The sequence below is a fragment of the Uloborus diversus genome, chromosome 3 (genome assembly GCF_026930045.1).
Source record: "Uloborus diversus isolate 005 chromosome 3, Udiv.v.3.1, whole genome shotgun sequence".
NCBI classification, from domain to species: domain Eukaryota; kingdom Metazoa; phylum Arthropoda; class Arachnida; order Araneae; family Uloboridae; genus Uloborus; species Uloborus diversus.
Genome location: NC_072733.1, coordinates 159,637,933 through 159,659,360, shown reverse-complemented (window position 1 = coordinate 159,659,360; position 21,428 = coordinate 159,637,933). Strand labels below are relative to the sequence as shown.

At 34.5% G+C, this 21,428-nt stretch overlaps 1 protein-coding gene across 1 annotated transcript in view; it reads left to right on the top strand.

Annotated features, from left to right (window-relative positions):
* Nucleotides 1-21,428, top strand: part of LOC129219221 (BTB/POZ domain-containing protein KCTD3-like) — a 151,812-nt gene that overhangs the window by 123,000 nt on the left and 7,384 nt on the right. The window contains exon 17 of the mRNA XM_054853546.1: nucleotides 7,180-7,228. Coding sequence (XP_054709521.1) covers nucleotides 7,180-7,228 — 49 coding nt within the window. The remainder of the gene's footprint in view (nucleotides 1-7,179; nucleotides 7,229-21,428) is intronic.

The window sequence follows — 21,428 nt, the reverse complement described above, 5'->3', positions numbered from 1 at the left end:
TTTGAAATATAAAAGGAAAAAATAAGCTATGATACAATACATTTAACCATTCAAAAGAACTGATTTCTGTGATCAAGAAAAGCTAAAAATCCAAAAATTAATGATATTTGACTTAGTGGGTTTCACTTGTAATCCCACGTTATGTCAAAATGTGCCATTTGATCGCCAAAACAAAATGTGAAATTTTCAAGAGATTTGAAAAAAATTTTGATCTCCCTTCGCTACCTTTTATTTTGCAATATTTAGTGACATTATGTAAAAAATTGACTCTACGTCAGGCAAACTCTTTTTCAGTTTAGCCACCTCTAAACACAACAAAGTATCCAAAATATAATACTAAATATAATAAAATATCAAGAATACTAAACACAATAAAATATCAAGAATACTGAACACAGTAAAATATAAAAAATGCTAAATACAATAAATATCACGAATAATTTAGAAAATTCACGTTTCGTCTCAAACTTGGGCATGTGTGAAGCGATGCGTGCGCGGACGAAGCTGTCTCGTGCTTTCTGATCACAAACCGCTTTTGCCACCTCTGTCACCAGCTTTACATGTCTGTTCACAGCTTGTGTGTGGTTTGGAAATTTTTGGAAGATGATGTTCGGAGTCACCATCGTTGTGAAAAGATAATCGAGCTCAGCGTCTGTCATATCTTTGATTATGAGAGGTGATGAGATATGACATTCATTCCAATCAATCACGTCGAAATATTCAACAGCGTTGAAGCTTTTCGGGAAACTTAAATATCCGTATTGGTCCACTGAAGTTTGTAGAAGCTCTGGCTTTCATAACCCGTCATAGGCCCAGTTCACGTACGTGTGACCGATGATCCGTCATCATGAGAATATTGTCTGGATGAGCAAAAAAGGCACTGCAATGAATGACGGGGTCAACAATTTTTTTGTGCTTAGGGCTAAGGTATAGTGTCTCGATAAGCATTTGGTGAAGATGTCTAGCTCCATCTTTGCATGACCAGTGGACTTTTAATGCAAACCATGTTGGGGCATACATACCAATGATGAATTTAACAAGTGTTTTCAAATCATGCAGAACTCATGTTGCTAATATAGCAGCCATCTATCCAAGACTCCAATCCAATCGCAAGCTTTAGCCAGTGAAGGTAGACAGATTGTCATTTTCTTAAGCTTCATATTTTTCTGTGCCTTAGTCTCAATTGTTTTTTCATCAGGTATGTATGCATCATCTGTCACTCTGTCCAACGAGTGAGAGTCATCTTCGACTGTCAGTGTCTGCAAAATTGGGTTGATTTTTTTCTCTGTTACATACTTAGCTTATTTACTCGACTGAGAATGGTTTCCCCTCGTTTAACTTTTCTTCGCAATTTCGCTGTCTCTCCTCATCTTTTCTACAGATTACCATTTTTCTTGATCCTCTTTGATCTTGCAGATAAATGCATTCCTTTGCTGGAACTTTGTATTCTTTTAAGCATTTGCAATTTGAAATCATGTTGAACTTACATTTGCTGTTATCAAATAGGCTGTTGGCTTTGTTATGAAAGTCAGTTTGTCTCCATTGGTGGTGAGATTATCTTTTTTTTCCTTTGTAGACCTTCAGGATTGTATTGTATTTGTGGTGGAATGATTTGAATTTTTCAGTTGCACGGCATGTCTTACCGTTAGAAGCGAAGCCCTTTGTCCAGATCTCTTCCACTTCATAACATCGGTTTAAGTTGAAAGAGTATTGGCCGGAAGTTTTTGTGGAGCGCCAAATATTACGCATAATACTTTGTCTCTTGTAACTGCCGCCAAATTTATTTATATATTAAATATAGTGTTTAGTGTTTAATAACTAATATATGTATTTAATGATACTTTTCAGCAGACGGTAGAAAATCTCTCTCAGGGAAAAACACACTTACGGAAAACCGGATAACTGAAATTAATTTTCAGCTTAAATAATTTGATCCTAATCGCGTTATGATTTCGTACTGTAAGATAATAGTACTAATATGATAAGCCGTGCTAAATTCAGACAGAATCTGACTGCAAAATCATACATGATAACCCATTAAATCTATAGAAAGAAACTAACCTTTATATCCCCTGCACTCACTGGATGCTTGCTGCAAAACTAATAATAATAGATGGAATAATAAACTTCAATTTTTCCGATAACTACTAATTCCATCCAGGGCTGCGGAGTCGGAAGGAAAATGGCCGACTCCGACCCCGACTCCTGGATTTTGAAACGCCCGACTCCGACTCCGGATTTTTTTTTAATTTTTTTAATTGTATTTTTTAAACTCCCTCTCTCCATTCAAGGGAAGGGGGAAAACCTCTTAACAGAGATTGAAATATTAATTCCTTTTTATGAAAATTTAGCATTTTGTTTTTTATTGTAAACCCAAGATGTCATACAACGTTAGAAATTCAATTTAAAAATCAAACTTTCCAATAGTTACGAGTTAAAAAGTGAGATGACTTAAAAATCCCTTTTAAAAATTTTGAAAATGATTATCTGTAATTTGCCCCCCTTTAATGTTTAACAAATATATATTGATCAAATCGTGTGCTTTCAATTTTTGAAAGTTGTAATTTGAGAGAAAAAAACTTTTTTTCTAAATCCAAGTTCTTGAGAGGGAGTGGTTTGCCCCTGGAGACATCCATCTAGTAGATGACACCCAAAGTTAATTTCAGAGTTTATAAAAAATATAAATACTTTAATTCTGAAAATTTTCACGAATATATTTTAAATTATATTTCATCAATAAAATTTCAACGAAAATATGGCACATATGCGTCAGGAGCTAATTTTACACAAAACGCGGCGGTATACAAATTTGTACGAATAGCTTTTACTATACCTATATTTCTTCTTCGCTAAATTTTTAATTTAAATTTTATTGGCTGCTTTAAAATTAACCTAAATATGAAGATTTTAAGATTAACTGCAATTCTTGAGTGTTGTAATCAAGAAATTTTTTACACTTATTTTGTTACATACTTTTTAGTGAGAACCAAGCTTACAGAAATAGGCTTAATAAAGAAAAAAACATTAGATTATTTCATCGAATCTTTTGGATTCGTGCTTTCGAGCCAGAACTTCTTTGAATTTGCCGATCACACTTAAACGTTTCAACCTTAGCTACAGGCGTCGACTTACTAATTTGTTACGTTTCTTTTACTATTTTAAACTGAGATAGAACAAAACACTATATTTCTATTTTTATTTGAAAGTGATTACTTGAAAATGTTATTCAACAAAACCGTTTGCTGACAGTTGCTATTAGTTAAGTTAAAAAGCAAGCAAACTAGGGGACGGCTACAGAAAGTTCGGTAAGCATTCAAGCTAGCTGATTGCCATAATGGCAGTTATTTTCTCATTAGTTTCTTTTTATACATGTAATCGAACCAATTGGTAATCAATTTTTAAAAAATGCAAGGAGAGTCAGTGAAAAGGAAAGAAAAAAAGAAGCCCGGAGTCGGAGTCGGCATGTTTTCCAACGACTCCGACTCCTTTATTCCAAAATCAGTCCGACTCCGACTCCACAGCCCTGATTCCATCCATCGAAAATAAAATGAAGTATTTAACAGTGTTAATTTTAATAATCATTGGCACAAGAAATGAAAAAAAATACTTGTATGGCGTTCAGTGTCCTACAAAGTCTTTCAATGTAGCATTTTGGCATAAAATCTCAAAATGTCAATTTTTCAGTGAGGCAAAGGAAGATCAAAAAATTGTCAGAAAATGTTTTGATTTTGCAGAATTGTTACTATTCACAAAAGGCACATTTTCCACATACAAACTAATAAGAATTAAAAAAAGTTTTTTCACTCCCTTTGTGCGGGGCAGAAATTAGGGCTTTTGTTTGAAACTGTAGAAATCTGCATTCGTTGAAAAAGGAAAACCAGCCAAGAGTTGCACTTTTGTGTTTAAAATTTTTTGTTTCACAAAAGCTTGCTGCTTTCTTTAACAAAATGATAGTTTTATATGAAAATAGTTTTAGCAGTTTACTAAGTGGAAAAACACAACAAGAGATACCAATAAGTAGAAATTACTCTCCCGTACTTTTCACAATGGAAAAAACAATATTAAAAAAGTTACCCTAACATCGATGAACACATTTAATCAATCTCCAAAATCTACAAAAGCTGCTGAAATTGGTCACTGCCACACCTGATACATGCTCTTGCCCTTGTGCGAACGGAAACAACTGTTGCTCTTAGTGAAATTTCATTTCTTAGTTTGAAAAATAAGCTTTTCAATTTTTATCTTATTTTTTAAATTGCTTCCAAAGCTGTATCAACTTCTGAAAAGTATCTTGACAATGTATTGCTCCAAATACTAACCTAGACTGCATAGTATTTTTGCTGATCTTAAGGTAAAAGAGTCAGAGTTGGGAGTTGAAGGGTTTGAAATTCCAAGAGTTGGAGCTGATAATTTTCCCTCCGAGTCTACAGTTCTGCCTGCGCTTCAAATTAGTCAAAATCAGACTGATTTTCGGGTTATGAAGTCAAAGTCGGAGTCGTTGCCTCTAAAATTCCTGGAGTTGAAAAATTCTGTGGACAAACTAGCAGATTAGTTTCATCTTTATATAAATGATGATGAAGTTTTTGAGGGATGGGGCTTCAATGTTTCTTGGAAAGCAATTGATTCATATTGAAGAATGTTTTTGCAAGGATAAACATTGATAAGCTTTCTAAATACAAATACTTAGGAGTTTTAGTAGTAAAACCCATTTTGATTCTTTTACATGGCATTGTAGTATTAGTTGAAGCATTTTTTCTCTTCTGTAAACAAAAGGAAACCGACATAAGAAAGAGCCTTTTTAAGCACTGATATTATTATATGCGTTTTAAGTGTGATAAAGAAGCTGTGATTGGGAAAACAATTAATGCATGCATTACCAACAAAATGATTGTTTATCAAGATCCATACTGGAAAGTACAAAAGGTAAACAAGCTTATGTGTGCATCACATGACTTCCTTTCACTCCAATTTAATGTCATTTCCCCCATTATTGGCAATTTTAATGTGACTCAATTGTTTACTCTCTAAATATCACCAACTAAAACCACTAAAGCCAAACTAAAACCAAATTTTAAAAAAAATCTCCAAATTTGTCGCCAAGCTGGCGACAAAATTTGGCAACCAAAATGCTGGCGATATATCCCCAAGTCTCTGACAAATTATAACACAACTTGAGTTTACATCGAAATTATCAATGATTTCTCCTCAAAAGGGGCAAAAGGCCCCCTTAGAAACATCCGAATGCAACCAAAAAGAAAGGTGGACAACTAGACCCCACTAGGAGTCCACGTATCAAATTTCAACTTTCTAGGACATGCCGTTTTTGAGTTATGCGAGATACATACACACATATGCACATACATACGGATGTCGCGAGAAAATTTGTTGTAATTAACTCGGGGGTCCTCAAAATGGATATTTCTGGTGTCTGTACGTTCCTAGGCATATATCAACGTGTGGTCGGGTCGAAAAAAAATATCAACATTCATTCGAGGTTGAAAAAAATGGAAATTAAGGCCGATTTTTGAGTGAAAATTTTTTTGCGTATACAATACTTCCTTTTTTGTAAAAGGGAGTAAAAACAGTGGAAAGAAATGAGAAAGACCCTAAAAAATGATTGGCAGAAGGAAAAGCTCCTTTACCTTCAAAAAAAGATAAAATAAAGAAAATTGAAAAGTTGATTCTGTTTAGTCTATGATTCATGTAGGCGATTAAAGAATGTAAAATGACCTTCTTCAAATGTAAGTGTATGTAAAAAACAGAAGCTTTACAAACTTTTATTGATTCAGGTGATAAAAATATTAAAATATGCAAACAATGAAATGAAGAAAAAGTATTAGACAAAAACTATTCAGAAATTTAAATAATCAGTAAGTGTAAGTAGTTGTATTGAATATCAATAGATATCACTTTGTTTAAATTTTGTGCAGAAATATTTTCCGTCTACAAGTAAACAGTTTTTTCAAAAAGTATTGTTTCAACAACAGGAAACTCAATTTAAATGTAAGGTTTAGTTTTTATTTGAAATTTTTAACTGTATGCAATATTTATTAAAAGCATGGTTAATAATAAGTGCAAGAGTAATTAGATAATATATGCTTTGTATTTATTTTTCCATAGCAAGATTATTCGTATTCTGTGTCCTATATGTTTTGAAAAAAATGTCGTATATATTACTAGTTGATCTCTTCTACCCCTGATGCTTAAGAGCCACATTTTCCTCTAAATGAGGACACTTGGGTCTTGCCAGAGTAAAGGTTTGAAACTACTCATTTTCCTGTATCGTATTTAAGTGTGGGTGTTTTCATTGTATTAATTCGTGTATAAACATGTTTCATTTATTTTTCACAAAAAGTTTTTTTTGATATATTAAAAAAAATGGTTGAAAGAATTTTGTGCATAAGCAACATTACAGTTTTCATAGTTAAAAAGGCATCATTTTAGTTTTCACAGTTAGAAAGAACCAATAAAATGCATCTTGTGCCACCATATATATTTTAGAAAGCTGAAGGTATGAGGTAAATAAATCCTAAGTAATAAAGGCTGAAAGTTTTATACTTCATGTAAGAGGTTTTTTTTTTTTTTTTTTTTCTTTTTCTTTTTTTGGAAAAACTTTTTTTTCCAATGTCGGAACTTGCTAAATTGTTTTCTTTGTCTTGAAAAAGCTGTTGCTGCTACTTTTCAATTATCTGCATGTTTAAAGAGAAGAGACCTTTCAGATTGAAAAAATCCTATTTTAATAAATAATTTTTTTTTATAATCACTGAAAGGGGACTAAAACCTCCCGACCTGAGGGAGAAATGCTGTCTAAAACTTCCAAGTAGCAAATGGACGCCTCAGTTGCCAAATCGATTAACTCCACTTTTTAAAAAAATCCTCATTTGTGCTTTAACAGTGCTTAATCATTGCTTAGAATGTGAATTTATAATAAACTTTTGGTTCAGTATATTTCTGATCCTGCAATGGCAGAAAATGTAACACAAGGGCCCATTCACTTTTATGCAAAACGCTATCTTCTTCATCACTTTTCTTGATTTTTTGTTTTATGGAGTTAATCAATTTGGCAAGTGAAGCATCCAAATGTCAAACATAATTTTCTATCACTGTATTGTGAATCATCTGATTGACGTATTTTCATCATGTTAAATACATATTTATTCGTTTTTATTATTTCAACAGATGTGGGATCTCACCACAGCTCTAGACCTTGCTGCGAAAGGAGAATCAAGTAAGAAAAAAGTACTTTTATGTATTTTATTTCATGTTTGTTAGATCAATTCTAATAAAATTCAAAGTTAATTTTTTTAAATCCGCTACATTTTTCAACTATGTGTAGATTCTGTAATAGTATCAGTATAATCAGGGTTTGAATGCTCCTTCCAGACTACTTCAATATTCCGATATTAAGAAAAAAAATTTGAAGGGCCCACCATTTTGGTTAAAGCTTTTTCAAAGCTCTTTTTTTTTACCTTCCTTTTTTCATAATTTTCTTTGATGACAGTCATTTAGTACATATTGATTTTCATGCTCTTCAGATTAAACAAAGATAACTTCTGACTTCTTATATCGTTACCAAATGATTGATTCATTACCAATGTTTTTACACTGTATTTCAGGATGCAATCAACATTGTCTGATCGGCACCCTATTGTAAGCTCTTCTGGTTTGAATTTAGGAAGCTTAATATTACTCAAACTCTAACCTTAGATGCAATGATTGCTTGGAGGACCTGGTATTGATTGATAATTTATTCCATAACTATAAGTAATTAATTAAATTGAATTCAGAGCAAACAATTTTATCAGTAATTAAACACAATGTAGATTAAATTTGCTTTTATTTCCAGTTCTAATTTTCCATTAAATTAACGCAGTTGATAAGTAATTGTATTAATTTTTTGTTAAAATACATTATAGGGCATTTGGTTTTAACTATGGATACACCCTTGTGCAAATTAATTGAAACCAACTGGGAAAATTGAGAAAACTAAGAAGAAATGATATTTTACTTAAATTTATGTAAAATCAAGAGTTTTTAGTGCATAATATGATGTCCAGGACATTTTACTAACATTTGGATACGATTCGGCATGGAATCCCTCCCCCCCCCCACCATTTTTTAATAATCATTTATAATACTTGGGTTCTTGTCCCAAACATGAATTAAAGCAGTTATTGGCTTCTCAGAAATTGAACAGTCCGTATGCAATGGACGAATTTTGCATGCACCCCAAAGATTTTCAATTGGCTTGATATCAGGAAAGTTTCCAGGCCACTCCAATGTCTCAATTTGGTTCTTAGACATGAAATTTCTTGATTTTAGAAGAATGGAAACGGTTTAAATCCTGCTGGAAAATCCCCGTTCCATTTGGATCTCGTTTTTTCAACTCTGGTAAAACCTTTTTTTTTTTCAAGATGGTACTGTATTGCTCAGAAGGCATCATACCCTAAACAGGCTGCAAAGAACCGACCCCATCTTAACCGAAACAACCCCAAAACATTCTTTTGACGGTGTTTTACAAATTGGTTCTTGTTCTTTCGCCTGCAAATCTCTGCATGCGTTGAGTCCTTTGGCCTAGGACAGTGAAATTTCTTTCGTCGCTAAATAGTACTTCCTTCCAATATTCAACTCATATATTTTAACTCCCACAAGAAGCGCTTTTTCTTCATTCGTTGGGTCAGAAGCTGTTTCTTCATTGGCCTACCGGCTGCAAAAAGGCGCTTCTGAACAGTAGATGAGCTAATATTTATTCCATTCTCTTTTGAATCTCTATTAAATGCTGTGCTAGTCTTTGGAGGGTCTTTTTTACTTTGCATAAGTAGAAAAGAATCCTTTCTTGGTGCTAATTTCCATTTTCGGCTACATTTCCCTCTCAGCTTTGGAAATATGGATCCTGTGTCTCTATATTGTTTTGTAATGAAGTTCACAGTTGCCATACTAATGCCAACTATCTTTGATATTGTTGGGCTTAAAAGCCTTTATTCAGTATCTTGGAGCGCTTTTAATTTAATTACAAATGTTAAAGTATTTTTTTGAAACTTACCTCCGATATGTTTTTGCCACTCCGCGTCCTGTGTCCCAGCGGCGGATAACTGAAATTGATTCGGGCATGATCGTGCAACATCGGAATCATCCTATGACGTAACACCCGATGGTTGAGATGTTTTTGGCTACTTTGAGCCGAAAAAACGAATAGAAAGATTGCTAAATCACTCAATCAGGAATAGTTGAGATGTATATCTCCAATGCAAAGTAGGGTGTGTCATGGGATGACGTATCGCGGTCATAGAACGTATAAATAGATTGATCGAAATATTTTCAGGGCTCACTTTATTGTTTGTGTTTACTCCCCATTGGCATCTTACCATTTTTGTTGACCAATCAGGGATTGGTCTTTGAAGGTTTGGCAACCGTGCTAGGTTGTTGATGGAAGTTGCGGCGTGCTCGAGCCGTTGTTGATGCAACGTTTTTGAATTCAAGCAGGGCTTGAGATAAGTTTTATTCAGTGTTAATTGTTGTTTACAAATGTTCTAAATTACTCCTTTTTGTGGAGGGAAAATGTCACCATTGCTGAAGATGTTCGCGGGAGATTATCAAAAGATGTAGCTCATTGCAACTAGGCCTAATACTTAAACTTGGCCTATACCTGGATTGACTTACCGGTGCTCCTATGGTGGTATGGAACTGTCATCAGTTTGAAATCATCGATGTCCTTCAGAGTGACCTTCATGATTGGATTTCCTAGATGTTCCAACTATAGTTCCAGAATGTTCCGGTGAGATTCCAGTGTGTGCACAAGTTGGTGTTCCGGTATATGAAAAGGTTCTTCTAGAACTAAGCAAGCCTATCGGCCGGTGAATGATGGAACAGTTTGATGAATCTACAAATTCGATTACGCTTTGTCAAGAATTCTTCAGCAATGTAAACATGCGCATTTAGCGCAGGAAGGTGACAGTTTACAATTTTTCTAAAATGTTTCGCGTTTTTTCTAAAAGTGTTTATTTAACAATTTAACTTTGAAATTTCTGTGATAATTGGGGAGGGGGGGTTTACAATCTAAATTAATTTTGGTATTTAACAAATTTTTCTTGTTGTATACTGTGATATTTTAATAAATGTTATTTATTTAAAATTACTTTGAGTATGTTTTATTTCTTACTAGCAGACTGCACGGCCTTTTGATGTTGGGGTTCTGTAAACCTTTTATTTAGTTCCATGAACTTAAGGTAAAGACACATTACCCAACAAGTGGTAGCAGAGTGCGTGGTTTGGTCTGCCCGTGGGAAATAAAATATTTTTTGATAATGGATAAAGATTATATAAATATAGAAAAGTTGGGATCCCATAATTGGGCCACCTGGTCCAGAGATATTAAGATGGTCCTTATTGAAAGAGACTTATGGGAAGTAACCCAAAAGAAATTAGAGGGGGAAAACATTCCTGCACTTGACCGGAAGAAATGTGGTCAAGCTTTGGCAATAATTTATTTAAACTTAGAAGGTGACGTAAAAAAACTGATAGATGATATAGAAGACCCAAGCGAAGCTTGGAATACACTGAAAGGTAATTTTGAATCCCCATCTCTGGCCAGGATGGCGACATTGTGGGAGTCCTGCTTTTCATGTAAACTAAATGAAAACGAATCAATTAGGTTATTCGCTGCCAGGTTGGGGGGAATCCATAAACAACTTGTTGATAATGGTTATGTCATGGAAGAAAAGATTCGGACTTTTCAATTGATTCGGTATCTGCCCTCCAACTTTGAAAGTATTGTCCAGGCTATTTACCGGTGGGACGAAAGTATGTTTACCTTCTCAAAAGTAAAAGATGAGTTATTAGCCGAGGAGGGTAGAATCAAATATTTGACTAAAGAACCTGATACAACAAATTCGGCAATGAATGTTTTTTCTAAACCCAACAGACACGGAGTGGCAAATGAAAGGAGTAAACCTTTTTTTAAAAACAAAATTTGTGATTATTGTAAGAAAAAGGGTCATATTGCCTCGCGGTGTTGGAGCAGGAATAAAGATAATCAAAATAAAAATGTAAATAATAAATAAATCAGACGCTCAAGCTGCTGGCATGTTTTGTTCAGTGGAAGAATCTGACGAAATCTCGGCTAACTCTACTATTCCAAAATGTGAAAATTCCTGGCTTTTTGATTCAGGAAGTACGGCACATTTTTGCCGGGACAAAAGTTTGTTCACAGAATTAAAGCCTGTTCAAAATACCCAAATGGAGGTGGCAGTTGGTAATATTAAAAGTAAAGTAGAAGGAATAGGTAGGGTAATTTTCAAAATAGAGTCAGATAGGAAGCTGATAACAATAACTTTAAATAATGTATTCTATGCTCCAACATTGCGCCGCAATTTACTTTCCGGATCATGTATTGATCGACAAGGTTTTAAAATAAGGTGGTATCCGGGTAAAATTTGTGTCTTTAATAAAGAAAATGTTAAATTGTTTACTGCAGTCTTAATTAATAAACTTTATTATGTTAAACCAAGTTTTTATGCAAATTGTGAAAATACCAATTATGTTGATACCCCTACTATTAAGAATCACTTTGAAAGAGCCAATGCTGTGAATGTAGATATGGAGCTGTGGCATAAACGTTTTGCTCATACAAATATGGACACTATTAATTTAACAAGTAAGTTAGGAGCCACCCAAGGTCTTGAAATTAAAAGGGGGCCCAGATTTGAATGTGAACCTTGTAAATTGGGTAAAAAGAGAAAATGCTCTTTTAGGTCTGTTCCTGAGTGTCGGTCACAAGTTCCTCTTGATCTAATTCACATGGATCTGGCCGGTCCTTTTCAGACTGAATCCTTAGGGGGGAAAAGATACATTTATTGTTTGATGATTTTTCTCGCAAATCTTTCGTATTTTTCTTAAAGAGTAAAGACGAGGCATTCAATGTTTTTTTGAATTTTCAGAAAAGAAATGAGAGGTTTCTTGATAGGAAAATTAAAGCTGTTCGTTCCGACAACGGGAGAGAATTCGTTAATGATAAATTTGAAAGTTATCTCACTAGCCAGGGGATAAAAATTGAGAGGACTAACACTTATACGCCTCAGCAAAATGGCGTTGTAGAGAGGTATAATCTCACGATTATGAATGGTGTTAGAGCAATGTTAAGAGATTCCGGGCTAGGAGAGGAATTTTGGGCAGAAGCAGCTATGTGCTTTAATTACGTAAGAAACAGGACTGTAGTCGGAAATGAAAAGAAAACCCCTTTTGAGCTTTTTTGTGGGAATAAGCCTTCTGTTAGACATTTAAAAGTATTTGGCTGTTTAGCCTACATAGGATTGCCGAAGTCTAAATTAAGGAAAGTAGATATGAGAGCTAAAAAGGGGATAATGGTGGGAAACCATGAATGTTAACTTTAATGAGAATGTCAAATGGGGGGAATCGTTAAATAGATCCAAATCAGAAAGAAATTTTAATTTTATCAAACCTTTAAGTGAAATTGAGTTGGATCAAAGAGTTAAGGAAAGTACTCAGGGAACTCCTTGTAATAAGGTTAAATGGATTAGGGAAGTGAAGAAGAGAAAAACGGGGAAGAAAAAAGATATCTATTATTACACAATTGCGGGGAATAAGAAAGTTCGATTGAGATCCCCAAAGGAAGTACTAAAATATTGTGATGACCACAAAATAGAATATGACCCCAAATTTTTTGACTTTTCTTCCAAAAATCCTGTAAGTGGGGAAGTTTCTAATGGGGATCAACCCCAGGAAGAAATTGTTACTTCTGATGAAAGTGAGGAAGAAGTCCCTGAGGCTAGTTTGGTTGAGGTATTAATTCCCAATTCCTATAAACAATGTTTATCCACCCCTGAGCTGAGGAACTGGAGACTTGCTATGGAAGATGAACTAGAAGTCATCAAACAGAGAGGTGTGTGGGAACTTGTACCTCCACCTAAGAATCAGCCCATTCTGGGAAACCGGTGGGTGTATGATTTGAAGAAAAATGATCGTGATGAGATTGTAAGATATAAGGCAAGACTTGTTGCAGGCGGAAATCGCCAGATCCCTGGCGAGTCCTATTCTGAGGTCTTCAGCCCAGTGGTGGAATTTTCTTTAGTAAGACTATTTTTCACAATTTTTGTATCTTTATTAAAATGGTGTCATTTTCAAATTGATATAAAGAATGCATATTTATATGCTGACCTGGAAGAAAATATTTAATGAGGCAGCCAGAAGGTTTTATAAGTAAAATTCATCCTAACTATGTATGTAAACTTAAGAAATCCTTATATGGACTACACCAGTCCGGGAGAAATTGGTTTCATGAAATTGATGGTGTTCTCCAGCGATTCCAATTTAAAAGAATAATAGGATGTAATTGTGTTTACATGAGGAACAGTGAAATTTTCCTGTTAATATATGTGGATGATATTTTGATTTTTGCCAAGAATAAAAATTTAGTTAAAAATGTAATTGATGAAATTAAAACTGTATATGATATTAAAGAACTGGGGAAAACAAGAAAATTGTTGGGAATTGAATTTATTGAGAATGATGGTAAAATTTTCATTCACCAGATTTCTTATATTTCCAAAATTTTAAACCTTTTTTCTGAGTATAATGTGCCTATATCTACCCTTCCAATTTCAAGAGGTACGGTTTTGTCCAAGGATGATTGTCCTAAGACCGAGTACGAAATCAAAGAGATGGAGAAACTCCCGTACCGGAATTTGCTAGGGTGCTTGGCATACATTGCCGGAAAAACTCGTCCTGACATTTCATATGCAGTTAATATATTTTCACAATTCCAGGCTAATCCCGGTAAGAAACATTGGGATTTTCTTTTAAGATTATTAGGCTATTTGAAATACACCTGTAACTATAAATTTAATTTAAGTGCTATTAACAGTATTAGAATTAGAGGTTTTTCAGATTCTGATTATGCTGCAAATCGTGAGGATAGAGTATCAATGGGGGTTCAATAGTTTGCATTGATAAAGTTCCGATAAGTTGGAGAACCTTTAAACACAAATGTGTCTCATTATCAACCATGGAAGCCGAATACATCTCATTGGGAGAAACGGCTAAAGAAATAGTCTGGTTGAAAAGAATAATTGATGAGATCAACAACTTAGGAATTGAAGGTTTTCAATTAAAAGAAACTGTAATCTTTTGTGATAACATTGCAACTATTGATTTTTCGAAATCCCCAATTGAAAACTCGAGAACTAAACACATAGATGTCAGATATCATTTTCTGAGAAATTTAATTGAACAAAAATTGTTTTCTATTGAATATGTTAGGACTAATGTAAACATAGCTGACATTTTCACGAAGCCATTATCTAAATATAGTCTAAACTACTTATGCAGAATTATTTTTAATTGGGGGGTGAAATGTAAAAGTTAAATTTTTTTTGCAAATTGTAAGCTCATGTGTATGTTTATATTGTATATAGTATTTAAATTGTATCATGTATGTAATTAATAAAAGGTCTCCAAGAGGGGGGAACATGTTGGGCTTAAAAGCCTTTTTTCAGTATCTTGGAGCGCTTTTAATTTAATTACAAATGTTAAAGTATTTTTTTGAAACTTACCTCCGATATGTTTTTGCCACTCCGCGTCCTGTGTCCCAGCGGCGGATAACTGAAATTGATTCGGGCATGATCGCGCAACATCGGAATCATCCTATGACGTAACACCCGATGGTTGAGATGTTTTTGGCTACTTTGAGCCGAAAAAACGAATAGAAAGATTGTTAAATCACTCAATCAGGAATAGTTGAGATGTATATCTCCAATGCAAAGTAGGGTGTGTCATGGGATGACGTATCGCGGTCATAGAACGTATAAATATATTGATCGAAATATTTTCAGGGCTCACTTTATTGTTTGTGTTTACTCCCCATTGGCATCTTACCATTTTTGTTGACCAATCAGGGATTGGTCTTTGAAGGTTTGGCAACCGTGCTAGGTTGTTGATGGAAGTTGCAGTGTGCTCGAGCCGTTGTTGATGCAACGTTTTTGAATTCAAGCAGGGCTTGAGATAAGTTTTATTCAGTGTTAATTGTTGTTTACAAATGTTCTAAATTACTCCTTTTTGTGGAGGGAAAATGTCACCATTGCTGAAGATGTTCGCGGGAGATTATCAAAAGATGTAGCTCATTGCAACTAGGCCTAATACTTAAACTTGGCCTATACCTGGATTGACTTACCGGTGCTCCTATGGTGGTATGGAACTGTCATCAGTTTGAAATCATCGATGTCCTTCAGAGTGACCTTCATGATTGGATTTCCTAGATGTTCCAACTATAGTTCCAGAAGGTTCCGGTGAGATTCCAGTGTGTGCACAAGTTGGTGTTCCGGTATATGAAAAGGTTCTTCTAGAACTAAGCAAGCCTATCGGCCGGTGAATGATGGAACAGTTTGATGAATCTACAAATTCGATTACGCTTTGTCAAGAATTCTTCAGCAATGTAAACATGCGCATTTAGCGCAGGAAGGTGACATTTTACAATTTTTCTAAAATGTTTCGCGTTTTTTCTAAAAGTGTTTATTTAACAATTTAACTTTGAAATTTCCGTGATAATTGGGGGGGGGGGGGGGGGGTTTACAATCTAAATTAATTTTGGTATTTAACAAATTTTTCTTGTTGTATACTGTGATATTTTAATAAATGTTATTTATTTAAAATTACTTTGAGTATGTTTTATTTCTTACTAGCAGACTGCACGGCCTTTTGATGTTGGGGTTCTGTAAACCTTTTATTTAGCTCTATGAACTTAAGGTAAAGACACATTACCCAACAGATATCTCTCTATTGGCGTTTTGAAAGAGTAACAATCTTTGTACTCTTTCGTGGTGTTGCATCCATTGCTGACAACAGTGAAGTCTCAACTGAGGTTATCATAGTTTCAGCTTTCATCTTCGGAAATTCCTGCACATGCTCTCTTAGAACTCCTCTGATTGGTGTAAATTGATGTCAGGTGAAGGATTTATTCATCCTATAAATATTTTTACAAATTTTAGTTTGATTGGTGAAGAATACTTAGAATGATTTTCAAATTGATGGAAAAAATATTTTGTTTCAATTAATTTGCACAAGGGTGTAACATATCAATATCTACATCATTTATTTTCCGGTAGAGTGAATGATAATGAAAATCTCCTCACCCCCCTCTTTGGCCCCAGTCATTATGTGCTAAGTTTCAGGTTTCATTGATGTACATTTTAAAAATTTGTGTTAAGAAAAAAAAATAATTCCATAAGGTATCCTGACCATGTTTTTCATGATACTATTATCAAAAGTGAAATTGCAACACCAAGAAAGGATGTGCGTAATGCTATGAAAAATGCAGAGCAATAGTAGTGAGATAGATAATCAGGGATGAAAATCTTTCGCGAATCCGCGATTTTCCGCTTTTTGTATTTTTTTCATTTCCCGGCCGCGGAGCATTTTCAAGCGATCGATCGTGATCGCGCTCTCCTCGTCAGGATTTTTGCTGACTCAGGTGTTCTTTCTAAGGTAGAATTGAAGAAAGGAACTTCCTTTCGTGGATGGGGAGAGAAAAAGGCTCGAGAATGACGTAGAAAGCGTCGGCGTTTATACATTTCGAAATCCGATTGCATCCTCTTCCATAACACTCGCTCATTTTTGTCTACCATGCCATTCTATCGCTTAAGCCTTTATAACTTTTTGTAGACTATTATTTTCAACCCTTCTTGTATGTATTTTAGTTTTTGCTAAAGACTTGTAAACTCATTGTTTTGCCATGCCCATTGCTGGAACTGCACATGCTGGAGAGTGAGGGTGGGTGAGTGCAATCATTAGATGTAGCTTTTGAGATCCGATTGCATCCGCTTCTGTAACACTCTCATTTTTATCTGCTATGCCATTCTACTGCTTAGACATTAATACCTTTTTGTAGACTAATATTTAAAACCCTTCTTATGCTTTATTTATTTATTTTTTTTATGAAGACTGCCACGCCCATTCAAAAATGTTTATCCTATTCCATCCGAGTTAATTTAAGCCAACATCATTCTTCAAATCTAGTTTTAACGCTTTTCAAGATCTTAATAAATCCAAATTTATTTTAATTATACTATTTTATTATGACAGACATATAAATATAGGAAATTAAAGATGCTTATATTCTCAATTAATGACATAGTGTTTAAAACTTTTTTATCAATTTAAAAATAATCATTTTTATGCTAGTGCTTAAAATGACCATCAAAGTTCAAAAAGGTTTAAGATTGGGTTTAGTTTTTTAATAATTTTTATAGAATATACTCAGCTGCTCCACAAAATTGCAAAATGCTCCTCAAATTGTTTCTCCATGGTTAACCACACTGATAATGTCATTTTGTAATTGTAGTGTCCAATGATTCAGCTTGTATTAAATGTTTCATCATATGGAAGTTTTATACCATTAAATGCCACAATATAAAGTTTTAATTGTACCTTATTAGTGGGCTATGGGAAATTGAAAGTGGTAAATGGAATTGATATATCTGTTAAAATCTTAAATAAATGCAAGTTTATTTTATTTATTCATTTGTTAGAATTTCTACTAGTAAATAAAAAACATTTATCTATTAATATTTAAAAGACAGTATAGTATTGATATAATTTTGCGCAATGTAATATATATATATATATATTTTCATATTTTAATTCTTGCAATTTTTCCTCTTTTTTGACTTCAGGCTCTTTTTATCCCTGAGGTATGCAAATGATCAAAAAAGATAGAAACAATTAAATACTAAGCAATTTATACAGTATCAAATGGACCCACTTCTGAGAGCTGTACAGGCCTCAATCCGGCAAGACATGCTATCAATGAGTTCTTTAACTGTTTCTTGAGGTAACCTTAGCGATGCCACATCCTATGCTATGATCATAAATAGTGTTTGCCAGTGGTCTTCAGTTCATGCGCCTCCAGTGAGATCCCACAGATGCTCGAGACTGCCAGGTCAGGCTGTAACAAGTTTATTGTGTGACTTGCAACCTGACATAGTCATGCTGTAATCTTGTATTATATGTGGCTTGAAACAAGGGACGAACAATAGGCTCCATAATTCATGTGACGTAGCGATCCGCTGTCAAACTCTGTCAATGTGTATTGGGTGCCCTGCAATCAAAAATGCCAGTTCTATATACTGTTTAAGGCTTTCACGGCCGGCGTCAATATGAGGAGATAACATTTCTGGGCTCATTGGCCGTGGTCTAATTGGAGTAGAAATTCCAGACGTTTCGGCTTGCTTTTCTGCAGCCATCATCAGTGGTTGAGTTTGGTGAGACTGACTGGATAGCCATCAAAAACCGGTAGCCACCACGGCTTGTGAATCCCATCCAATCGGGTACCAGGATCACCCAGCGGCTTGAATCTCATCCAATCAGGAATCTTATTCCAGCAGCGGCTTCAGAACGCCTCCCAATCAGGACCAGCAGCGCAGCAGCAGTTTGCTTAAATACCGGAGCCACCGAAGCCAGGAATCAGTCTCGCCAAACTCAAACCACTGATGATGGCTGCAGCAAAGCAAGCCGAAACGTCTGGAATTTCTACTCCAATTAGACCACGGCCAATAAGCCCGGAAATGTTATCTCTTCATATGCCAGTTCTAGTCCTGATGCCTGGTGCAGGGCCAGTTTGACATTCCACCGAATGTGCTAGTTTCTAGCGTTCTGTGGGTCGCCGCCATATCTATCAACCGCTGTCATTTTCCTCCAACCTGAAACAAGTTTAATCTGTGAACAATTCCTGACGCTATTTGATGGTACAGGTACGATGATGCCACATCAGGGGTCTAGCCCTGTGTTGAGTGGGTATTCATGCCTTACTGTACCAGGCGTTATGGTTTGGAGTTGCATTTTTTATCCCAGGGCACCCCGGTACTTATGGTGGCAGTTTGACAGCCAACCACTATGTCATATAAGTATTGAAGTCTGTTACGGCCTTTGTTTCAGGCCGCATCAAGCACAGTATGTGTCAGGTAGCATATGGCATGACTAACTCCTAACTGTCTGACCAGATTTAACAATCTTCCCTGGCCTGCAGCCCCTCCAGGTCTGAATCCCATCATGCGCCTGTGGGATCTTGTTGGAGGTGACATGAACCAAGAACCACTAGCATAATACATTGATGATCTGCATACAGCAATGGGTGTGGCTTGGCCAAAGTTATCTAAAAAAACTATGAATAATCTCATTGATAGCATGCTTTGCCAGATTAAGGCCTGTACAGTTGCCCTAAGTGGGCACATTTGGTAATGAATAAATTTCATAATATTTAAGCATTTTTATCTGTTTGTAAATCATTTGCATATCTCTCCTGAAATGTTTATGATGCTACGCCAAGTCTGTCTTGGTGTTACAATTTCACTTTTGAGGAGCATATAATTTGTAAGTGATCAAATGAAGAAAATTTTGTGTTTAATCAATGCATATAAAGAGAGGTGAAGTAAAGCTTGTTTCTGGCAGGTATGTCGCGAATACCTCGTGCTAATTTGGTTGGTATCCTGTAATTATATGTTTGAAGTATATGAGGCAGTTAGAAGCAAAGGGATTTATATAAGTGCAAATATTGAAAATTTAAAGAACTAGTTCAATTAATAGGGGATCCTCCTCTCCATTTTGGAGCAAGAGATTGTACTACCAACCCTGGTAGGGACTGAAATGCAGCATTATTTAGGAAAAATTTTCAATGAATGCCTTCCTAGGATCTAAACGCTTAGCGTATTTTACTCAAAGCTTTAAAACGTCTACTTACATCCCTTTGCTTCTTACTGCCTCTTATGTAAAATTATGCACACATATGCATTCCCCCCCCCTCCTCCAAAAAACAAAGGAAAATTTATGGCTAAAGAATTCTTCCAGATGACAATTCAAGAAGAGAGAGCTCAGCAGAAGTCAGTTTCAAGAAAAGTTTCTTTGCTTGTGGTATTTTCTAAAATTTTAAATGCTACTGTCCTAATTTTTTCCTTTAGAGTCAGTTTTTCCCCCTATGCTTTGAAATGCAGAGCTTTTTTTCCACTTGCATGTGGGAAAAAAAAAAAAAAAAAAAACACTTGAAATCTTAGTGTAATGCTGCTGGTGGTGGTATGTAGCTATTATTTAGCATCTGATTTGGGCCTATCAGTTTTCATATTTCCAGTGCAGTGGAAAAAACTACTTACAAGTCATGCATACATTTTTTCTTTTTCATTTTATTTCAAAAAAAGAAAAGATAGAAGGAAAATGTGTACCGTAACTTACTTAAAATGCTTACAATAGTTCACACCTCTATTCATTGCTTAAAACTGTAATATTATATATATATATATATATATATATATATATATATATATAATTTCTTTTAAAAGTTTTGTATAATGTAGGTGTAATGTATTAAATGATAGTGTTAAACAGTAATTGACTAAAAAAGAACAATTTTGATGTAATCAGAATTTCTTTATAAATTTTATTTTCATCTTCAAAACTCTTTCATTTTATGTCTAAAATTGAATACAAATGCTGTAAGAGTAAATGAGAGGGATTTTTTTTTCTTAACTATTGGTTAGTTGTATGTGGCCTTGTACTAAAGTAAAAATTTAAGATTTCTAACCTTTACTCAATGGACAAAGAAAGTTTGGATTATAAAGAATGAACAAAAAATCTTCATGTTACTCCCCTATATCAGTATATTTACTCATCTTCCTTTACAAAAAAAAAAAAAAAAAAAAAAAAAAAAAAAAAAAAAACATAGCATTTCCAGAAACATGTTTCAAAGGGAGTTAGGTGGTAGAAAATGCATATAGAAATTAGTTTATTTTGAAATTGAGAGCAAGAAATGAATGACCGGAGTAAGCTTTACTGGGGAAAATAAAATGAAGTTATGTAATTTTCATAATGCAAAAGATGGAATGGATAATTGTCATTCATTCTAAATTTAAGAGTAATTTTTTAGGCAGTTTACTAGTCTAAATGTTTGTTTGGTTTTAACATGCTGTTAGGGAATTTCTAATTGTGTGCATGCTAAGCCTAGTTTTTAGTTCATTATTAATACAGTAAAGTCTCAAAAATCCGAGGTAATTGAGGCTCACCTAAGATTACTGAAATCTCGGATTATCCGGAAATTTTTCCAAATTGAAATGTACACTATTCTGGCGACATAAGGAGGAGCAACTTTTAGTTGCATAAAGAAAAGGAGCTATTGTCTTAACTAAAGATGTATCGCTCAAATTTCAACATTAATTTCCCATTTAATTGCATCTAAACAAATTTTGAGTTTAGTTTTTCTCAATATTTGTGCATATTTATGTGTGCAAAGGAAGCAAAATGTGCATTTGATTCTTTCAAAACCAGTTCTTCCTATTTTTTATGTTTTTGTCATGATGTCTATATCAATCTTTGTACTTGCATATGTATGTATCTTGGATTACAAAAAATGGTTAGTTGTTGGAAAGTTTGAATTT